At 39.5% G+C, this 18,910-nt stretch overlaps 1 protein-coding gene across 1 annotated transcript; it reads left to right on the forward strand.

The window, feature by feature from the left end:
- The first annotated feature begins 9,483 nt into the window (after positions 1-9,483).
- Positions 9,484-17,930, forward strand: MRPL44 (mitochondrial ribosomal protein L44). The gene is made up of 4 exons (XM_004376369.3): positions 9,484-9,731; positions 11,515-11,983; positions 15,821-15,999; positions 17,371-17,930. Exons 1-4 carry the CDS (start codon positions 9,553-9,555, stop codon positions 17,540-17,542), a joined length of 999 nt encoding a protein of 332 aa, XP_004376426.1. The 5' UTR covers positions 9,484-9,552; the 3' UTR covers positions 17,543-17,930.
- The last annotated feature ends 980 nt before the right edge of the window (positions 17,931-18,910 follow it).

An 18,910-nucleotide genomic window follows, 5' to 3' on the forward strand; every position in this document is an offset into this window, starting at 1 on the left:
CCCTTTGCCTAACCGGGCCTCTAGAGCGCCGCGCCGCCGTAAACTCCCGAGTGCTGCCGCCAACCGCCCGTATTGCCTGGGAACGCCACGCATAAAAAAAAAAACAAAATTACATTGGCCGGAAGAGGACCACAGTGGGCACCTAACGAGAGAGGAGAAAGTAATAAAGGTAAAAAGTAACGCCATTCACCCAATGGATTGGACAGTTGAAGAGGACGAGACATTATCCTCCAGACCAGAGCTTTCAGAAAATAATAATACTATATTGTATACATTCTAAGAGGCCATTGTTTAGAAGTTCAGTCCCAGTTTCAAAAATGTTAAAATGTAAAAAAATATATAGTGCATCTTAGAATCTTTGAAATGCAGTAGATGACATTCAATGAGTGTTGACTATATTGTTGTTGTTAGGTGCCATTGAGTCGGTTCCGACTCGTAGCGAGCCGGTGTACAACAGAACAGTAACTACCCTGTCCTGCACCATCCTCACAATCATTGCTATGTTGGAGCCCATTGTTGCACCCACTGTGTCAATCGATCCCGTTGAGGGTCTTCCTCTTTTTCGCTGACCCTCTACTTTACCAAGCATGATGTCCTTTTCCAAGGATCGGTCCCTCCTGATAACATGTCCAAAGCACTTGAGACAAAATCTTGCCATCCTTGCTTCTAAGGAGCATTCTGACTGTACTTCTTCCAAGATAGATTTGTATGTTCTTCTGGCAGTCCATGGTATATTCAGTATTCTTCACCAACACCATACTTCAAATGCATCAATTCTTTTTTCTTCCTTACTCATTGTCCAGCTTTCACATGCATTTGATGCAATTGAAAATACCATGGCTTGGGTTAGGCACACATTAGTCCTTAAGGTGACATCTTTTCTTTTTAACACTTTAAAGAGGTCTTTTGCAGCAGATTTGCCCAATGCAATATGTTGTTTGATTTTTTGATTGCTGCTTCCATGGGTGTTGATTGTGGATCCAAGCAAAATGAAATCCTTGACAACTTCAGTCTTTTCTCTATTTATCATGATGTTGCTTATTGGTCCAGTTGTTAGGATTTCTGTTTTCTTTATGTTGAGAGGTAGTCCATACTGAAAGCTGTAGTCTTTGATTTTCAAGTCCTCTTCACTTTCAGCAAGCAAGGTTGTGTCATCTGCATATCGCAGGTTGGTAATGAGTCCTCCTCCAATCCTCGTGCCTGGTTCTTATAGTCCAGCTTCTTGGATTATTTGCTCAGCATACATATTGAATAAGTATGGTGAAAGGATACAACCCTGATGCACACCTTTCCTGATTTTAAACCACGCAGTATCCCCTTCTGACTATACACCAGGCATTATCCCAACTTTTTATGTAGATTATCTTATTTAATACCGATAACAACCTTAAAAGATAGAGAGATACTTGCTCTTTTATTCCCACTTTTGAGTGAGGAAACTGGATCACAGAGAAGTTAAATCACTTGCTATGATCAGCAGAAAAGCTCTTGACCTTGGTGAGCTAGGCCGGGACTAGCATCCAGGCCTTTGTGTTGTTAGGAGCTGGCAGGAGCTCACAGCTCAGCCTTAGTTGTTCTCCTGTGGAGCGTAAACATCTGACAAAGCCACTCTGTGACCATCAGACAAGACCACTGCATAATCAGGTTTAATACTGACAACACATGAACATTGTCCAAACCACAAAAATGACCAAACATCCCCAGTAAGGAAAAATACAAATTGAAAATAGAGGTGTTAATTCTCCCTGATGAAAATAAGGGAAGAGATTCCCCTCCTCCCCTGTTCTTTCAGAATTCACTTTAGATAACTTGTGATGGTAAAATTTTTCTAAAGATTATGTAAATCAAGGATGCCATCTCTTTTGAAATGTAATCAAGAAAGATCACACCCTTACCTCCTAATTTCCTGAAAGGAGATTAGCATAACTTCAGGTATCCTGCAGTAAAGAGACTTGAAAATTAGCAACTTCATCTTAAACAAATGTTATGAGTTGTAGCTACTCAGCTATACAAAGGATAAGATTTCTTTCTGTCTTTGCAATCTCTTTAGCTGATTGCCTGTGATACATCACATTATGGTTTAATGCTTATACAATAATAAATCTTTTCTTCTATTTTTGTGAAGAGGTTTTTTGGGTTGGGAGTAGATTTGGTTTTTAGTAACTTTCAGCCAGCACCCCCTACTGTGGCTGATATGAGTGACTGCAGTTCCTTTACCAACTGAACTCCCCGTTGGGTTTCCAAGGCTGTAATCTTTATGGAAGCAGACTGCTACATCTTTCTCCAGGGAAGCAACTGGTGAGTTTAAACCGCTGACCTTTCGGTTACCAACTATAGCTCTATCTAATCTTCCTTCTTTCTAAACCAGTTGCTGTGGAGTTGACTCTGACTCATGGTGACCCCATATGTGTCAGAGTAGAAGTGTGCTCGATAGGATTTTCAATGGCTATTTTGGAAGTAGATCACCAGGCCTTTCTTCCGAGGCACCTTTGAATGGACTCAACCCATCGACCTTTCAGTTACCAGAAAGCACACATTAACTGTTTGCACCATCCAGGAACTCCACCCAGGACTAAGATTTTTAAGATACTCCATTATAGAATTACCCCCACTTTCTAACAGCAACCAATCCAGAGGGAAGCCCTGCTTCCTCTTACCATCCCCAAAATCACCTAACACAAGCCCAAATCCTGTATGTCCGTCCTTGCATCCTCTTACTAAGACACACCACAGTTCCCATGGTGTTCATTCTTCCTCCAGTAAGCATTCAACCCAACTGGTTCAACTACAGGTATATTCTTGGTGGTCTTTGGCTGAAGGACATCCATAGCTAGCAGGTTAAAGAGTCACTACTGAGACCCAGGAAGTCACTGACTCCAGAAATCTCCTCCTTCCAGCTCCCATACCCCATGTTATTCTGGTATCTGAAATTCAGAATTGCACTAGAACTGCACTGTCCGCGTGGGTATTGAGCACTTGAAATGGGCTGGTCTGAACTGAGATGTGCTGTAGGTATAAGATACACCCTGGATTTTGAAGACTTAGTACAAAATAAAAAGAATGTAAAATATGTCATTAATTTTTTATATTGATTGCATGTTGAAATTATAATATTTTGTATATATTGAGTTAAATAAAATGTTATCAAAATTAATCTTCAAACCAAACCAAACCTGTTGCCGTCAAGTCAATTCCGACTCATGACCACCCCAAGAAACTTACCTATTTCTTAATGTGATTGTCATGGATTCAATTATGTCCCCCCAAAAATGTGTGTATCCGTTTGGCTGGGCCATGATTCCCAGTGTTGTGTGGTCGTCCTCCATTTTGTGACTGTAATTTTATGTTAAAGAGGATTAGGGTGGGATTGTAACACCCTTACTAAGGTCACATCCCTGATCCAATGTAAAGGGAGTTTCCCTGAGGTATGACCTGCACCACCTTTTATCTTACAAGAGATAAAAGGAAAGGGAAGCAAGCAGAGAATTGGGACCTCATGCTGCTGAGAAAGCAGTGCTGGGAGCAGAACGAATCCTTTGGACCCAAGAGGGTCCAGCTCTGAGATGCTCCCAGACCAAGGGAAGACTGATGCATCACAAGGACCTTCCTCTAGAGCTGACAGAGAGAGAAAGGCTTCCCTGGAGCCAGCGCCTTGTATTCAGACTTCTAGCCTACTGGACTGTGAGAGAATAAACTCTTTGTTAAAGCCATCCACTTGTGGTATTTCTGTTATAGCAGCACTAGATGACTAAGACAGTGATCAATAGAAATTTTTAAATTATGTATGTGGCTCTTATGATATTTATATTGGACAGAGCTCCGCTAGTACTTTCTTATAATGAAATTAAAAACATCCGTTCATGGATTTATTTATTCGTCCATTCAACAAACATATTGCACACCTACATAATGCCATATGCTGACAAGATGAATAAGAAGGAATTCCTGCAAGACTTGTACAGTGTAAATGGACTAGACAAGCTACCAAACAACTTAGCTTTATCAACAAATATTTATTGAATGCCTACTATGTGCCAGGCACCATTATAAATGCATCAGTACTCAAAGGAGACAAAAATTCCCACATCATTTGTACTTACATGCCAGTAAAGGAGTCAGACAGTAAATAAAATAAATTATATAGTATATTAGAAGATGATAAATACTGTGGAGGCGGCAATGGTGGTTCAGTGGTAGAATTCCCATCTTCCATGTGGGAGATTTGGTTTCCATTCCTGGAAAATTCACCTCATGAACAGCCACCACCCTTCTGTCAGTGGTGACTTGTGTGTTGCTATAATGCTGAACAGATTCTAACGGAGCTTCCAGACTAAGATGGACTAAGAAGAAAGGCCTGGCAATCTACTTCTGAAAATCAGCCAGTGAAAACCCTATGGATCACAGTGGTCTGATCCACAACCAATCATGGGGATGATGCAGGGCCACGCAGTGTTTCATTCTGTTGTGTGTGGATGTGAATCTTAAAAAACTGAGGTGCTGGCATCTCTGAAATGGGTGACATCAGACCGAAATAAAAAACTCCATTCTGAATGAAACTGAAATCTTCACTTCTTGGTCAAAGTTTAACTGTTGTAAAACAAAGAGGGCAGGAGTCAGGATTTCTAACCTACACAGGGATTTGCTTGCTGAAAAGTGTCTGTTAAGAATATTTACTCATACTATGGAATACTACTCAACAATAAAGAACAATGATGAATCTGTGAAGCATCTCATAACATGGATGAATCTGGAGGGGATTATGCTGAGTGAAACAAGTCAATTACAAAAGGACAAGTATTGTATGAGACCACTACTATAAAAACTCATGAAAAGATTTACACACAAAAACAATCTTTGATGGTTACGAGGGAGGGGAGGGGTGTGGATGGAAAACACTAAATAGACAATAGACAAGTGGTAACTTTGGTGAAGGGTAAGACAGTATACAATACTGGGGAAGCCAGCATAACTTGTCCAAGGCAAGGTCCTGGAAGCTCCATAGACACGTCCAAATTCTCTGAGGTACCAAATTAGTGGGCAGAGGGCTGTGAGGACCATGGTCTCAGGGAACATCTAGCTCAATTGGCATAACATAGTTTATTAAGAAAATGTTCTACATTCTGATTTAGGAAATAATATTGGAGTTATTATTCCCTATCCTTGAGCATAGAGAATGTGCCCCAGCTGGAGCTGGGCTCACAAGGGCTCACAAGGACTCACAAGGGCCCTGAGGTATAAAGACAATAGCTAAGATAATCTTGGAAAATATCTGTTAGGGAAGCTTTCACATAAAGCCAATCAAACAGAATGCGGAAGACTTTCCACTTTTACCTTTTTCTATTAGCATTTAGTGAATAGAAATTTGTTGGACCAATGAAGAGCCTCCTGACTGTCGAAATTTGTACCAGTGATTGTTAAGAAAGGCAATTCAAAATGTAGGATCACAATTTCTAGCCAATCTGTGAAAAGGTTGCCCATTTGTGATGTTAATGTATACTGATGACTCTGTAATGGTCTTTGGACTCGGGCAGACGTGGCTATGGCAGCATGCTTGTCCGTTTTCCCGTTTTTACCTATTCTGTAATATTTTTTGGCAGACATGGCTGTGGCAGCATGATTGTCTGTTTTCCCATTCTTGTCTATTTTGTAATATTCTTTGGACTCGGGCAGACATGGCTGTGGCAGCATGGTTGTCCATTTCCCACTTTTGACTTTTTGAATATATGCCGAATAAAACTTTCTTTTCGCTTTACTAAACTTTGATGATTTTCCCTTACAACAGTTCTACTTTGGTGAACAGTGTCTGGGGTCTTAAAAGCTTGTGAGCAGCAGTCTAAGATACTCTACTGGTCTCACCCCATCTGGAGCAAGGGAGAATGAAGAAAACCAAAGACATAAGAGAAAGATTAGTCCAAAGGACAAATGGACCACAACTACCACAGTCTCCACCAGACTGAGTCCAGCACAACTAGGTGGTGCCTGGCTACCACCATTGACTGCTCTGGCAGGGATCACAATAGAGGGTCCCGGACAGAGCTGAAGAAAAATGTAGAACAAAATTCTAACTCACAAAAAAAAGAAAAAAAAAAAGACTAGACTTACTGGTATGACAGAGACTGGAGAAACCCCGAGAGTATGGCCCCCGGACACCCTTCTAGCCCAGTACTGAAGTCACTCCTGAGGTTCACCTTCAGCCAAAGATTAGGCAGGCCCATAAAACAAAACGAGACTAAATGGACACACCAACTCAGGGGCAAGGATGAGAAGGCAGGAAAGCTGGTAATGGGGAACCTAAGGTTGAGAAGGGGAGAGAGTGTTGACATGTCATGGGGTTGGCAACCAATGTCACAAAACAATATGTATATTAATTGTTGAATGAGAATCTAGTTTGCTCTGTAAACCTTCATCTAAAGTACAATAAAATAAATAAATAAAAATGAGGAAATGAACACTTGTTAAAAAAAAAAAAGAATATTTACTCAGCTTGGTCTAGGGTCGCTATGACTCGGAATTGACTCAATGGCAATGGGTTAGGTTTGGTTTTTGGTTTTGTTCTAAAAGAATGTCTTGCTTAATTAAGCATGTCTCCTGGAGGTTAGGAAATAGGATTAGAATTGATATAAAATGAAGCCTATAACTGACTAATAACTCTGCAACCAAGTTAAAACATCAAGCCTTAAATTCCAATAGCCTGACTCCCAAATTAAACTTCGTTTTCATTTACTGAGATCTTCCGCTTCATTTCTGCTAATTCTTTTGTAAATTGTAGCTAAGTTAAAACATAAACCTTAAAACATTTACCCTAAAGAAGGAAAGAGCAATCATGCAGCTATACTAACTCAATTTATTCCTGACAGAATGCTTGGTTAAACAGATCTCAGGATGTCTTGCTATCCCTGAAATTTTAACAAGTAAACTTGCTGTTAGTAAATGTTTCAACTTTAGTTTCACAAAACCCCTTGTAACCTTTGCCATGATTCCTCCCTCCTTCCCTAAGTGCCTGCCAGCAAAAATTCTTGCAAAAATTCTTTTAAACCCTTACTCTTCTCCCTGCAATTCAGAACATTCCAGCATCTAGTTTGGATGTCTGTATGTTTCCCATTTTGCAAAATGTCTTTTTATCCTTCAATGAAACTTTTTCTTTTTAATTCTAGAGCAGAGTAAGTCTGGTGATTAGCTTTGTACGACATGTATGTGGGGTTGCCACGAATCTGTGTTGACTTGAAGGCAGCTAACAAGCGCCTTGGAGAAAATAAAGCACGGAGAGGTGCTAAGGACTGTAGGGGGTGTTGCGATGTTAAATGTGGTGATACAGAAATGCACTGACCAGAACCCCTTCATGGAAGGAAAGTGATCAGCCAACTGCCTTTAGCCTTCAGCTCCCTCATGGTATGCCTCAGCTGCAGAGAGCCTTCCTGCTCTAGGTGATGCCCTTTCTGGTTTGGCTCACATTCAGTAACTGACCTAGAGGGACTATAAAGGCAGGACCATTTCACTTTGATGACTGTGGTGCGCCTGACCCAAGCCGTGGTATTTTCATAGTATTGCCTCATATGCATGTGAAAGCTGGACAATGAAAAAGGAAGACCAAAGAAGAACTGACACATTTGAATTGTGGTGTGGCATTTGACTGTATGAATAATAAACTGTGGATAACATTGAGAAGAAAGGGAATTCCAGAACACTTAATTGTACTCGTGTGGAACCTGTACATAGACCAAGGAGCAGTCCTTCAAACAGGACAAGGGGATACTGCATGGTTTAAAATCAGGAAAGGTGTGCGTCAGGGTTGTATCCTTTCACCATACTTATTCAACATGTATGCTGAGCAAATAATGGAAGAAGCTAGACTATATGAAGAAAAACACAGCATCAGGATTGGAGGAAGACTTACTACCAATCTGCGATATGCAGATGATACAACCTTGCTTGCTGAAAGTGAAGAGTACTTGAAGCACTTACTCGTGAAGATCAAAGACTACAACCTTCAGTATGCATTACATCTCAACATAAAGAAAGCAAAAATCCTCACAACTGGACCAATAAGCAACCTTATGATAAACGGAGAAAAGATTGAAGTTGTCAAGGATTTCATTTTACTTGGATCCACAATCAACACCCATGGAAGCAGCAGTCAAGAAATCAAACGATGTATTGTATTGCTTGGGCATATCTGCTACAAAAGACCTCTTTAAAGTGTTAAAAAGCAAAGATGTCACTTTGAGAACTAAGGTGTGCCTGACCCAAGCCATGATATTTTCAGTCGCCTCATATGCATGCAAAAGCTGGACAATGAATAAGGAAGATCAAAGAAGAATTGATGCATTTGAACTGTGGTGTTGGTGAAGAATATTGAATACACCGTAGACTACCAGGAGAATGAACAAATCTGTCTTGGAAGAAGTACAGTCAGAATTCTTCTTAGAAGGAAGGATGGCGAGACATTGTCACACCTACTTTGAACATGCTATCAGGAGGGACCAGTCCCTGGAGAAGGACATCATGCTTGGTAAAGGAGAGGGTCAGCAAAAAAGAGGAAGACCCTCAGTGAGATGGATTGACACAGTGGCTGCAACAATGGGCTCCAACATAGTAATGATGGTGAGGATGTCACAGGACCTGGCAGTGTTTCGTTCTGTTGTACATGGGATCGCTATGGGTGGGAACTGATTTGATGGCACCGAACAACAACAAAGTGAAAATAATAACACTGCCTTTTATTGGTGATGTAGTAAGCAGAGATTACGTATGGTCGAAACCTGTTGCCATCCAGTCAATTCCGGTTCTATAGGATAGAGTAGAACTGCCCCATAGGGTTTCCAAGGAGTGGCTGGTGGATTTGAACTGCCAACCTTTTGGTTAGCAGCCGAACTTTTAATCACTGCGCCACCAAGGCTCCTATGTCTGGTAGTTATATTATTAATTTAGCTTCTTTATCTTGATCTCATAATCTCTAAAAATGTCTGTCCTGCTGTCACCTTCTATTTGTACTGTTGGATTGTTTTTAATTAAAAAGTTTAATTTTGGTTCAGTCAGTATTTCTTAGTCTATGTTTCGTGAGAGAAGGCTTTGGGAGATGAGTGCCAGGTAAAAAGTAGAAACTTAATGAATACTCGTTTAATAAATATTGGCTAGATCCATGGTCTAGAAGTCTAAGACCAAATATATATTGACAAAAAAAGTTTTCATGTTTTGAAAATTTACGTTTTCTTTAAACAGGTTTTTTGGGAGAAAAGAAGGAACAAGACAACCAATGGGAGGAAGAAGAGTCTTAGAGAAATCCCTGGACCCAAAAAGCGCCCCTCAGCCCTGCTAATCAAAGGAGAGCTTCTCGGTGGGCAAGAAACACGACTTGGGCATGCGCAGCAAAAGCAGCCTCAGCCGCCCCGCTCTCCGTATGTTGGCCCCGCCCTTTTCACGTTGGCCTCGCCCCCGTCTTGTCTCTCCTTGTTTCCGCCCCAACCCCCTCAACCCCGATCCGGAGGGGAATTGTGTTACTGAGACACTGGCCCGACTCTGTTCCTTCCTCCCGCCGTTGCTCTCATCCCTGCAATGGCATCTGGGTTGGTGAGGTTGCTTTTGTCGGGGCCTCGCTGCCTACTGGCTTCGCCCGCCCCCAAATTAGCCCCGCCGGTTCGGGGCATGAAGAAGGGATTCCGTGCTGCTTTCCGCTTCCAGAAGGAGTTGGAGCGGTGGCGCCTGCTCCGGTGCCCGCCACCGCCCGTGCGCCGGTAGGAGTCACCATGGGAAGGGATCGGGGTGGCGATGGAGGACCTTGGGCTGCGTGTCCTGCGTCTTCGGCCCGGCAGCGGGGAGTGTTGCTCGTCGCCAGTGTGCTCTTGGCTGGAGCCTAGGAGGTGTGCGATAGAGACACTTTGGGACTTGGACGCTTGGCCTGAGGCAGAGGAAATGGATTTCTGCCTCTGACAGTGGAGCCGAGGCTGCCCTCCCCTCTTCGAAACTGCCATTTAGAGTCCTGTCAACGCAGAGTCGTGAGAAATGAGGCCGACTCGCGGGCATTCTTTTTGTGGGCTTAGAGTATGTTGTAGCTCCCGTTTTGTAATGCCTGAATTATTCGGGTGCAGGTAGGAGTGAAGAAAGCACTTCGCAGCTTTGCTGTTCGTAATAAAAGAAAAAGTTTACTTTTTGTTTTTTTCATAACCTTGTTCCAGTAGTATAAAGTCTGGCAGAAAGAGGCGCGGGTTTTATAGCTCCAAATGAGATCATGCTATACGTGTGGATCTGCAACTTGTTTTCTCTCTTTAATAATGGATCTTTGACATATTGTTATAGCAGAACAAGTAGTTGCATCTCATTCTTTTATATAGTTGCGTGTCCATTGAATAGATGTACTCCAGTTTATGGGCATTTGAGTTCCATCTTATTGCTCTTATAACCAGTGTGACAATGACTGTCCTTAAAATTTGTTATACTTTTGGGAGTTTATACGTAAGTATGAAATTTTGATAGCTGCTTTCATTTTGCTCTTCCCAAAAACGGTTGATCCAGTTCATAAACTCCCACCGGTAGGAATGTGAGTGTTCATATTCATATACTTTTCCTATTACATTTTTTTCTTAATTGGCAAAAAAAAAAAAAAATAGCATCTGATCTTAATTTACATTTCTTTGATTTTTATGCATTAGACATTTTAGACTTTTAAAACTGGATGAAATTTTATGGATGATGTCGATTTTATGACTTCGGACCCAGTTGTTTATACTTTGTTGCTTTTTTCCTTAAAAAAGGTTTTAATTTGGACTTGTCTTTGTTTACAAAAACATTTCTTGGTCCATTCTTGGAAGTAATGAGCTTTTAACTTGTCATATTGATACTAGATTATTTAAGTGCTGATTTAAATGGATATTTCCAAAACTAAAATCAATAAAATGCAAACTAAATGTAATAATATTGTTGTTGCTCATGCACTGAATCTGTGAAGTTATAGTTTATATTACTTACTTAGGTAAAAGGAGTCCCTGGGTGGTGCAAACGGTTAGGCACTCTGCTAGCCAAAAGGTTGCTAGTTCAAACCCACACAGAGGCGCCTCGGAAGACAGGCTTGTCAGCTTCTGAAAGGTTACAGCCTTGAAAACTATGAAGCAGTTCTCCTCTGGACACATGGGGCTGCCATAGTTGGAATCGACTCTCAAAGGCAACTAATAACAACCACCACCTAGCTATAAGGCATAGTTTCATGGTTAGAGCCAGAAATAAGGAACTTAAAAGTTAGGATAAGGGCTTAGTCTCTGATGTTGAACCACTTCAATGTGACAGTTGGTTCAAAGGGAAAATAATCCAACCATATGTATAGAATACAGCAAAAGACCACAAGTAATCGTCTGACTTGAGTTTTAAAATTTAAAATATCCAAGCCTGACATTGAAAATAAATGCAGCCTTTTTTTTAAAAAATGTATATATAACTAATAAAATTACAACAGTAAAAAAAATTTGAATCATAGTAACATGTTCTCTTTACCATCTCTTACTGTCTTCTGTTTTATATTTTCAGTTCAGAGAAGCCCAACTGGGATTATCATGCTGAAATACAAGCATTTGGACATCGGTTACAGGAAACCTTTTCCTTAGATCTTCTTAAAACTGCATTTGTTAATAGCTGCTATATTAAAAGTGAGGAGGCCAAACGCCAAAAACTTGGGATAGAGAAAGAAGCCGTTCTTCTCAATCTTAAAGATAATCAAGAACTATCTGAACAGGGGACTTCTTTTTCACAAACTTGCCTCACACAGTTTCTTGAAGACGCATACCCAGACTTACCCACTGAGGGCATCAGAAGTCTTGTTGACTTTCTTACTGGTGAGGAAGTCACGTGCCATGTGGCTAGAAACTTGGCTGTGGAGCAGTTAACCCTGAGTGCAGAATTTCCAGTCCCCCCAGCTGTATTAAAGCAGACTTTCTTTGCAGTTATCGGAGCCCTGCTACAAAGCAGTGGACCTCAGAGGACTGCACTTTTCATCAGGGTAGGTAATTAGTAATTGCACATGCTTGGGCATGTTTGATGTGGACAGATGTAAAAAATTTTGTTTGTAATTCACTTCTTTCTTGTATCAACTTCGAAGATAATATGTGAATTTTTCCTCCTCCAAAAACTGAGGAAATCCTAAAACCTTTTTATGATAAGATCTTAATTATGATATGAATTAGTTCATTAATTGCTATATGCGTATTGTAATATGATAGGGTCTTAATTATTCCAGTTGTCTAATTGAGAACAACATCAGAGGTGAATATTAATGTGAATTCTTAAGGACTGCAAGCCAAGTATAGTGCCTACATTGTAGATGCTCAGTAGATGTTTAGTGAATGAATGAGGCCAAAGTCAGTATATCATAGCCTATTGTGATTAGGGACCTTCATGCCGAAATACAAGCTGCTGGTCTCTCCCAAGTGATAAAATCAGGTTTCTGAGTCCCTGTGATGTACAACTCTTTGTTAGCCAGTAGCTTAGCTAATAGAAATGCATACATAAGTAGTATGATTTGACTTCCTTTGTTTTTAGAATTTGTTAACTGAAGGACATTTTATTCTTTGCCATTGGATGAAACCATGAGTTTTTGGTCACTGTTAGATAATAGAAAGTCCATGCATTCACCTTAGGTTACAAAAAACAGCCTTGATTCAGATATTTGAATGTGAAATCCTTTAAGCTAGCATCCTTTAGTCTTGAAATCTGTTCGCATTTAGTTTTGATACCAAGTTGGGTAGTTTTGATAGAGAAAGGTAACTGTATAAACCAACACTTCAAACTTCGTTCGTAGATTTAGACCTGCCTGTCTTTCCTTCCTCAGCAAAGGTCTGTAATAGGAAGGCTACCTGCCTGCCTTTGGAAAGTGGTTATGTTATTTGACACCTCTGGAGTTGGAGCTCAAGGAGAGAGGAGAGCAGAAACTTTTTACTTAACTTGATGGCTGTTAACTGTCTTATTGCTCGCTGAGCCCCGTTGATGTAAAATGGACTCTAGTGGGCATTGTGTTCTCTGCTGGAACCATTCATATACCTTGACGTGGGTCAGCTTTTGATTTCCTGGTAGAACCTTCAGGCTAGGCAGGATCCCTTGAAAAATGATACCCCCTTCAAAAATGACATCCTTCTGTGGGTTCCACATCTGGTCTCAAGGATTTTTATACCTTTGACAGCAATTGCAGACTTCTACCCCTCTACTACAGGTGGCTTCTGCCAGCCTCTTGCCTTCTGATTCCTTAGAATATGTCAGCTGGCAGTCAACTGTATGCCCCTCGCCTCAGAATCCAGGGGTGTGTAAACCCTGGTGGCGTAGTGGTTTAAGTGCTACGGCTGCTAACCAAAAGGTCGGTAGTTCGAATCTACCAGGCGCTGCTTGGAAACTCTGTGGGGCAGTTCTCCTCAGTCCTGTAGGGTCATTATGAGTTGGAATCGACTTGACTCGACTCGACAGCAGTGGGTTTGGTTTTTGGTTTTGCTGTACCCTTAGAAGCCCTCTGGGCTTGCGGTGAAAAGGAAAACTCTCCCTCTTCCCCTAACCTCACCCAGAGTTAATTACAGCACAGCTTTTTCTAAACAAATTCTCAGAGTCTTCAGCCTTATAGGCCTTGGGGATTTTAGAACTGTAACCAGTTTAGGGGCATCTCTTAAATTTCCACAAGGTAGTTATCAGACCGTTTTGGGAATTTTTGTTTATCATAGCTTAGTGCCTCTGTTGGCAGTTCCAAGTCCTGTTAACATACCAAAAACCAAACCCATTGCTGCCTGAGTTGATTCAAACTCATAGTGACCCTCTAGGGCAGAATAGAGTTGCCTCATATGATTTCTTAGGCCATAATCTTTACAGGAGCAGATTGCCAGGTCTTTTCTCCCTCAGAGCCACTAGATGGGTCAAACTGCCAACCTTTGGGTTAGCAGCCGGTCACTTAACCACCGAGCCACCAAGGCTCCTTTCTGTTAGACATAGATAATTCAAGTATCTGTTTTCTAAATCAGGAGTTTTGATGTCTCCTATTGTGTATCTCCCATAGCAGAGTTGACTGGTTTGAATTGTCTTTATCTCATTTATTCATCTAACTAATGTTTATTGAGTGCCTACTATGTGGCAGTCACTGTGCTGAGCACTGGAGCCCGAGGCTAAATAGGGTGTGCTCCCTGCCTTAAGCTCATCAGGCAAAGAGTGGAATGTGGGAAGTGCTGTCATAGAGATAATATAATAAGTGACACTTGCTACTAAAAACGACATTCTGGGAAGAAGTGTTGAGGAAGAGCTTGTGCTGGGGATCTACAAGTAGTTTTGTGTGACCAGGTCATATTGTATCTGGGTGTGTGTGTGGGTGATTGGAGAGATGAATCTGTACCTTTAGGAGCCAGGGTACAGAAGGTCTTCAAAGCCAGTGCTGCTTAGAGTGTGGTCTGGTCAACAGTAACATCAGCACATCATCAGAGAATTTGTTAGAAATGCGAGTTCTCAGGCATCACCTCCAATTATGGAATCAGAATCTCTGGGCACAGGCCCCAGGAATTGTATGTATTACCTAGTTCTGCAGGTGATTCTTTTGCACCTGAAAATTAGAGTAGCACTGTTAACCTTGCTATATTCTTCAGGTATTTGATGATCTTGTAAAGGCTAAAGTAGATAGAGCTGGAGGAGAGTTTCAGGATCAAATGTGCAGTTCAGAAACATCGATTCTTCTTTCATACTGCCTTCTTACTCTAGGGGCATGAGGTTGGACATATTCAACCCACACCTTACTGAAAGGTCTAGTAATAAATTGATAAGCCAGTAGGAAAAAAATAGAAGGGGACGTAGGTAATCACTCCAGGATAATTGAGATTTCTTTCTGTATTCCTACTAGTGTCTCAGGCATTAGAAAAAAATTGTTCTTTTCTTTGCAGTTGGTTATCCTGTATGGCAAATAGCAATCCAGGGATACATTTATACATACATTCACATATGTTTATGTCTCATAAGTCATCTTTATTGTTGTACATTAAAAGATTCAAAATCCCCAGCTGAGTATGGACTTAGAAACATTTTTAACTAATGAAGCTGAAATAGCTTTATTGTGGTTCTTGGGGGAGTGTTGTAATGAAATTGACTTTTTATTTCATTGAACTGAGGGATCTTTTTTAAATTTCTCCTCTCCTGCCCCCATTCACCCATCTTGTTAAGCATATCACTAAGTTTCTTACCAGGGGTTAATTACAATACATAACGTTGCTGTGAAAATTAGTGTTTGTTTCCACGTTTTGTGTACAACATAAGTTAACTCTTTTCAGTTGGCAAGATGAATTCCCTTCTCCTTTGAATGCTAATAACTTTTCAGTTATTTTAGTGTTATAAAGTATTTTAAAGCCATAAACAGTCTTCCAGTTTAGGCAGTTTATGAGGAACTAATTACTCTTTAAATGATTTTTTTAAAGATTACTAACTTAGATAATGAAGTGCTATTGTCTAGAGGTCCTGAGTGTCTTTTTACATGAGTTTTTGTGACATGTTATCATTGTTTATTTATTAATCCAACTTTAAAAAAAACTTTTTTTTTTCCCTGATAAAAATATAAATCTAAATTATAAAACAGGATTCCACTTTTGGAATTTTGGTGTGGATCATGTTGCTTGAAATAGGCAGCTTTTTCAGACTTTTAAATCTTTTTTTATTCAACTTTTCTGTAATAAAATTTTTATTACATGAAGAATCTATATGAAAAAGAATAGTACATTGTTTTGTGTTTCCATTTCCCAGTAAGTTTTTTATTTCAAAGTGTACTTTGAATTATGGTCCTAATTTTCTTTATATTATTTAAATACATAAGTTATATTTTTATATGCAGGACTTCTTAATTACACAGATGACTGGAAAAGAGCTCTTTGAGATTTGGAAGATAATAAATCCTATGGGACTACTGGTAGAAGAGTTAAACAAAAGGAATATTTCTGCTCCTGAATCTAGACTTACTAGGCAGTCCGGAAGCACCACAGCTTTGCCGTTATATTTTGTTGGCTTATACTGGTTAGTACGATTTTAATCTTAACTTCATAGTGTTGATTTGAAGCTTTCAAAACAGACTTTTGTCAATTCCTTAACATAACTTCTAATTGTAAAGATTTTTTAAAATCTCTTCTCTGTGGTTATTTATTTACTACTTTCCTGCTGAATGTCATTCTTAGGAGAAGGTAAGTAATCTACAGTTTGCTAAAGTAGCTTTTGTTAGCCGACTGTTCACTGTAGCATTTTATGGAGTACGTGTTAACCTAAATTTTTCTGTGTAAAGAATGGATTTTGATTCATACCTGTTTTAGGTTTAACCCTAATCTAATCTTGTGAACAGCTTCAGCTGAGCCCAGAACTAAAAAAGGAAGGGCTTAGTTGTCCATTAAGACATATAAATCAACCCAGGTTGAGAGCTTTTTTGGTTAGTAAAAAAGTAGGCCTGCTTCCTGATTGAATTCAGTTGCATTAAAGTGTTAAATGTAAACATTGAATCTCTAAGGTAAATTTGGGCCAGAAAGTTTCCAGGAAGTAGTTAAATATAATGGAGAAGTAGCACATCCATGCCATACTTGTAAACTAACAGGATTTTTGTTGTTTAATGTGTATATGATTTGCTCTCTTGAGGAAGCATTTTTACATTTTCAAAGAAGAGTTTGGTAGTTATAATAGAAACACCAGTAAAGCAGAGGAATTCTCATGGTTGTTTTACCTAGTTGTAATAGAACACTGATAGTCAACATTTAGTAGGCCCTTACTGTGCTACCTCAGTATCTTTTGGAAATAAATTAGAGTGTGAATTATAAATATGCAAAATAAGTTTGCTCCCTCCCTGCCTTAAATGTCAGTAAGATTTTGAACATCTATATGTAACTCTTAATTTAAAATGTAGAGCTGATTTCTTACTTGTTTTAAAGTTTAGATGACACACCTGAAAGGTGCAGTTTTTTCCCAACCAAATTTTTGTGCAGGTTATATCACAGATTCAAAATGAGTTTAAAAAAAAAAAAAAAAAATCTAATCATAATTCCCAGGAATATTTTTAATAATTTCAGATTTTTACAGCAAGATATTTTATTTGTATATTCTTCCAGTTCTCCCATCAGCAATTAAAAAAAAACAGATACCTATCTATATCGGTGCACCTGGCTTTTTTCTGACTTAAGAAATATTGGGCCTAGTGAGTTTTTTTATATTTACTGTGACAATGTAAGTGTTTCTTTGTCTAACTGCTATGTATAATGAATTTGCAACAAAATCAGTTAAAATCCAAAAGATATTATACTCTCAAAGGTATTGTTATTTCTGGTGGATATTATTAGCAAACTGATTTGTGTACCATGCTTTATGATGCACTGTGTAATTGAAGACTACTGCTGGTTTTCTTGATAGTGATAAAAAGTTGATTGCAGAAGGACCTGGGGAAACAGTACTGGTTGCAGAAGAAGAAGCTGCTCGAGTGGCACTCAGGAAACTGTATGGATTCACTGAGAATAGACGACCCTGGGACTATTCCAGGCCCAAAAAGAATTCGAGAGCAGAAAAAAACATCACTGCCAGCTAACAGACCAAGATGTGGAACCTAAAATTTGTGAGGAAAACAATGAGACAAATGTCAAAGACGTTCAAAGTCAGACGTTTTTTTAAATTGTAAAGAAATATGTCTCATTGTCCATCTTGTGTTCTTAAAATTTAAAAAGTGCTAATCCGGTCACCATGAGTTGGAAATCGACTCCACAGCAACAGGTTGTTTTTTTTTTTAAATTGATTTTGTCAAAAATCTTTTTTTGACTCTTTCCAAGAACTATTTCCTAAAGCCCTTGATTTTATTGTTGTATATAACTTGTACAGTTAGGTATATTTTATTTCCTGCTAGCTGTGAGGTATTATAATTGGAATATATGTTTTATGTGAACTTTGCTGTAATACCAATAAAAAAGTTGCTCTTTCAATATTGCATTGTAGTTTAATTTGATATACCCATGAATATTAGGAGGTTGATGAACTTTGCCTGTCTAATGTAATATAGTCATGCACCACGTAACGTCTGTTTGGCCAATGTCTGGCTGCGCATCCATCTTGGTCCCATGAGGTTACAATAGAGTTTAGAAATCCCAATCGGAGACCGAGATGTAGTGGATTTAGGCATCATACTTAACAATCAACAGTCCTCAAAAACAAAGAAAAAGTTCTCTAAGTTGTTAAAGGATCAGGAGAACAGAAAGCTGCAAGGCTAATGAAAATGCAAGAGGGACCTATATCAGATATGGAGAAGTTGTTAATGATGTGGATTGAGGACCAAACCCAAGAGTGAATCCCTCTCAGCATGTTGATGGTCACTGCTAAGGCACGAAGCTTATTTGAGATGCTTAAGAAAAGACCAAACTATGATACTGAGTTTGGTGCTAGCTCTGGGTGGTTCCAGTGCTTGGATTGTTTACTGCATAATGTGGAAGTGAGTGGTGAGTGTGAGAGTGCTGATGTGGTGGCAGCAGAATTTGTTGAAACCCCAGATGAACCTGTTGTAGAGGGAGGTGATTTGCCCTAGCAAATGTTTAATACGGATGAAACCTCCTTATTGTGGAAGTGGATGCCTGAAAGGACTTTCATTCATAACATGGTGTTCACACAGTGTCTGAATCACATAATGCTCTATTTCCCAGAATATACTGTGGATGTTTAGTGATGGGTGACTGTATTAACTAAAATAGTAATGTTGTAGCTCTTCTAGAAATGTAACTTGTAGATTATAACAATTGGATACTGACATGATTTCTAGATTCTCTCCAGCTTTATAATTGTGGGAACTTACAATACATTTCTTAGATAATTCAATTTCTATAAAATACAGAATTGGCAGAAAAGGTAAATTTTATGCTAAGAAATTGTCTTTTCAAAGAAAAAATTGAAAAACAGCTCAAAATATTGATGC

This window comes from Trichechus manatus, unplaced genomic scaffold (genome assembly GCF_000243295.1).
Source record: "Trichechus manatus latirostris isolate Lorelei unplaced genomic scaffold, TriManLat1.0 scaffold00041, whole genome shotgun sequence".
Taxonomy (NCBI): domain Eukaryota; kingdom Metazoa; phylum Chordata; class Mammalia; order Sirenia; family Trichechidae; genus Trichechus; species Trichechus manatus.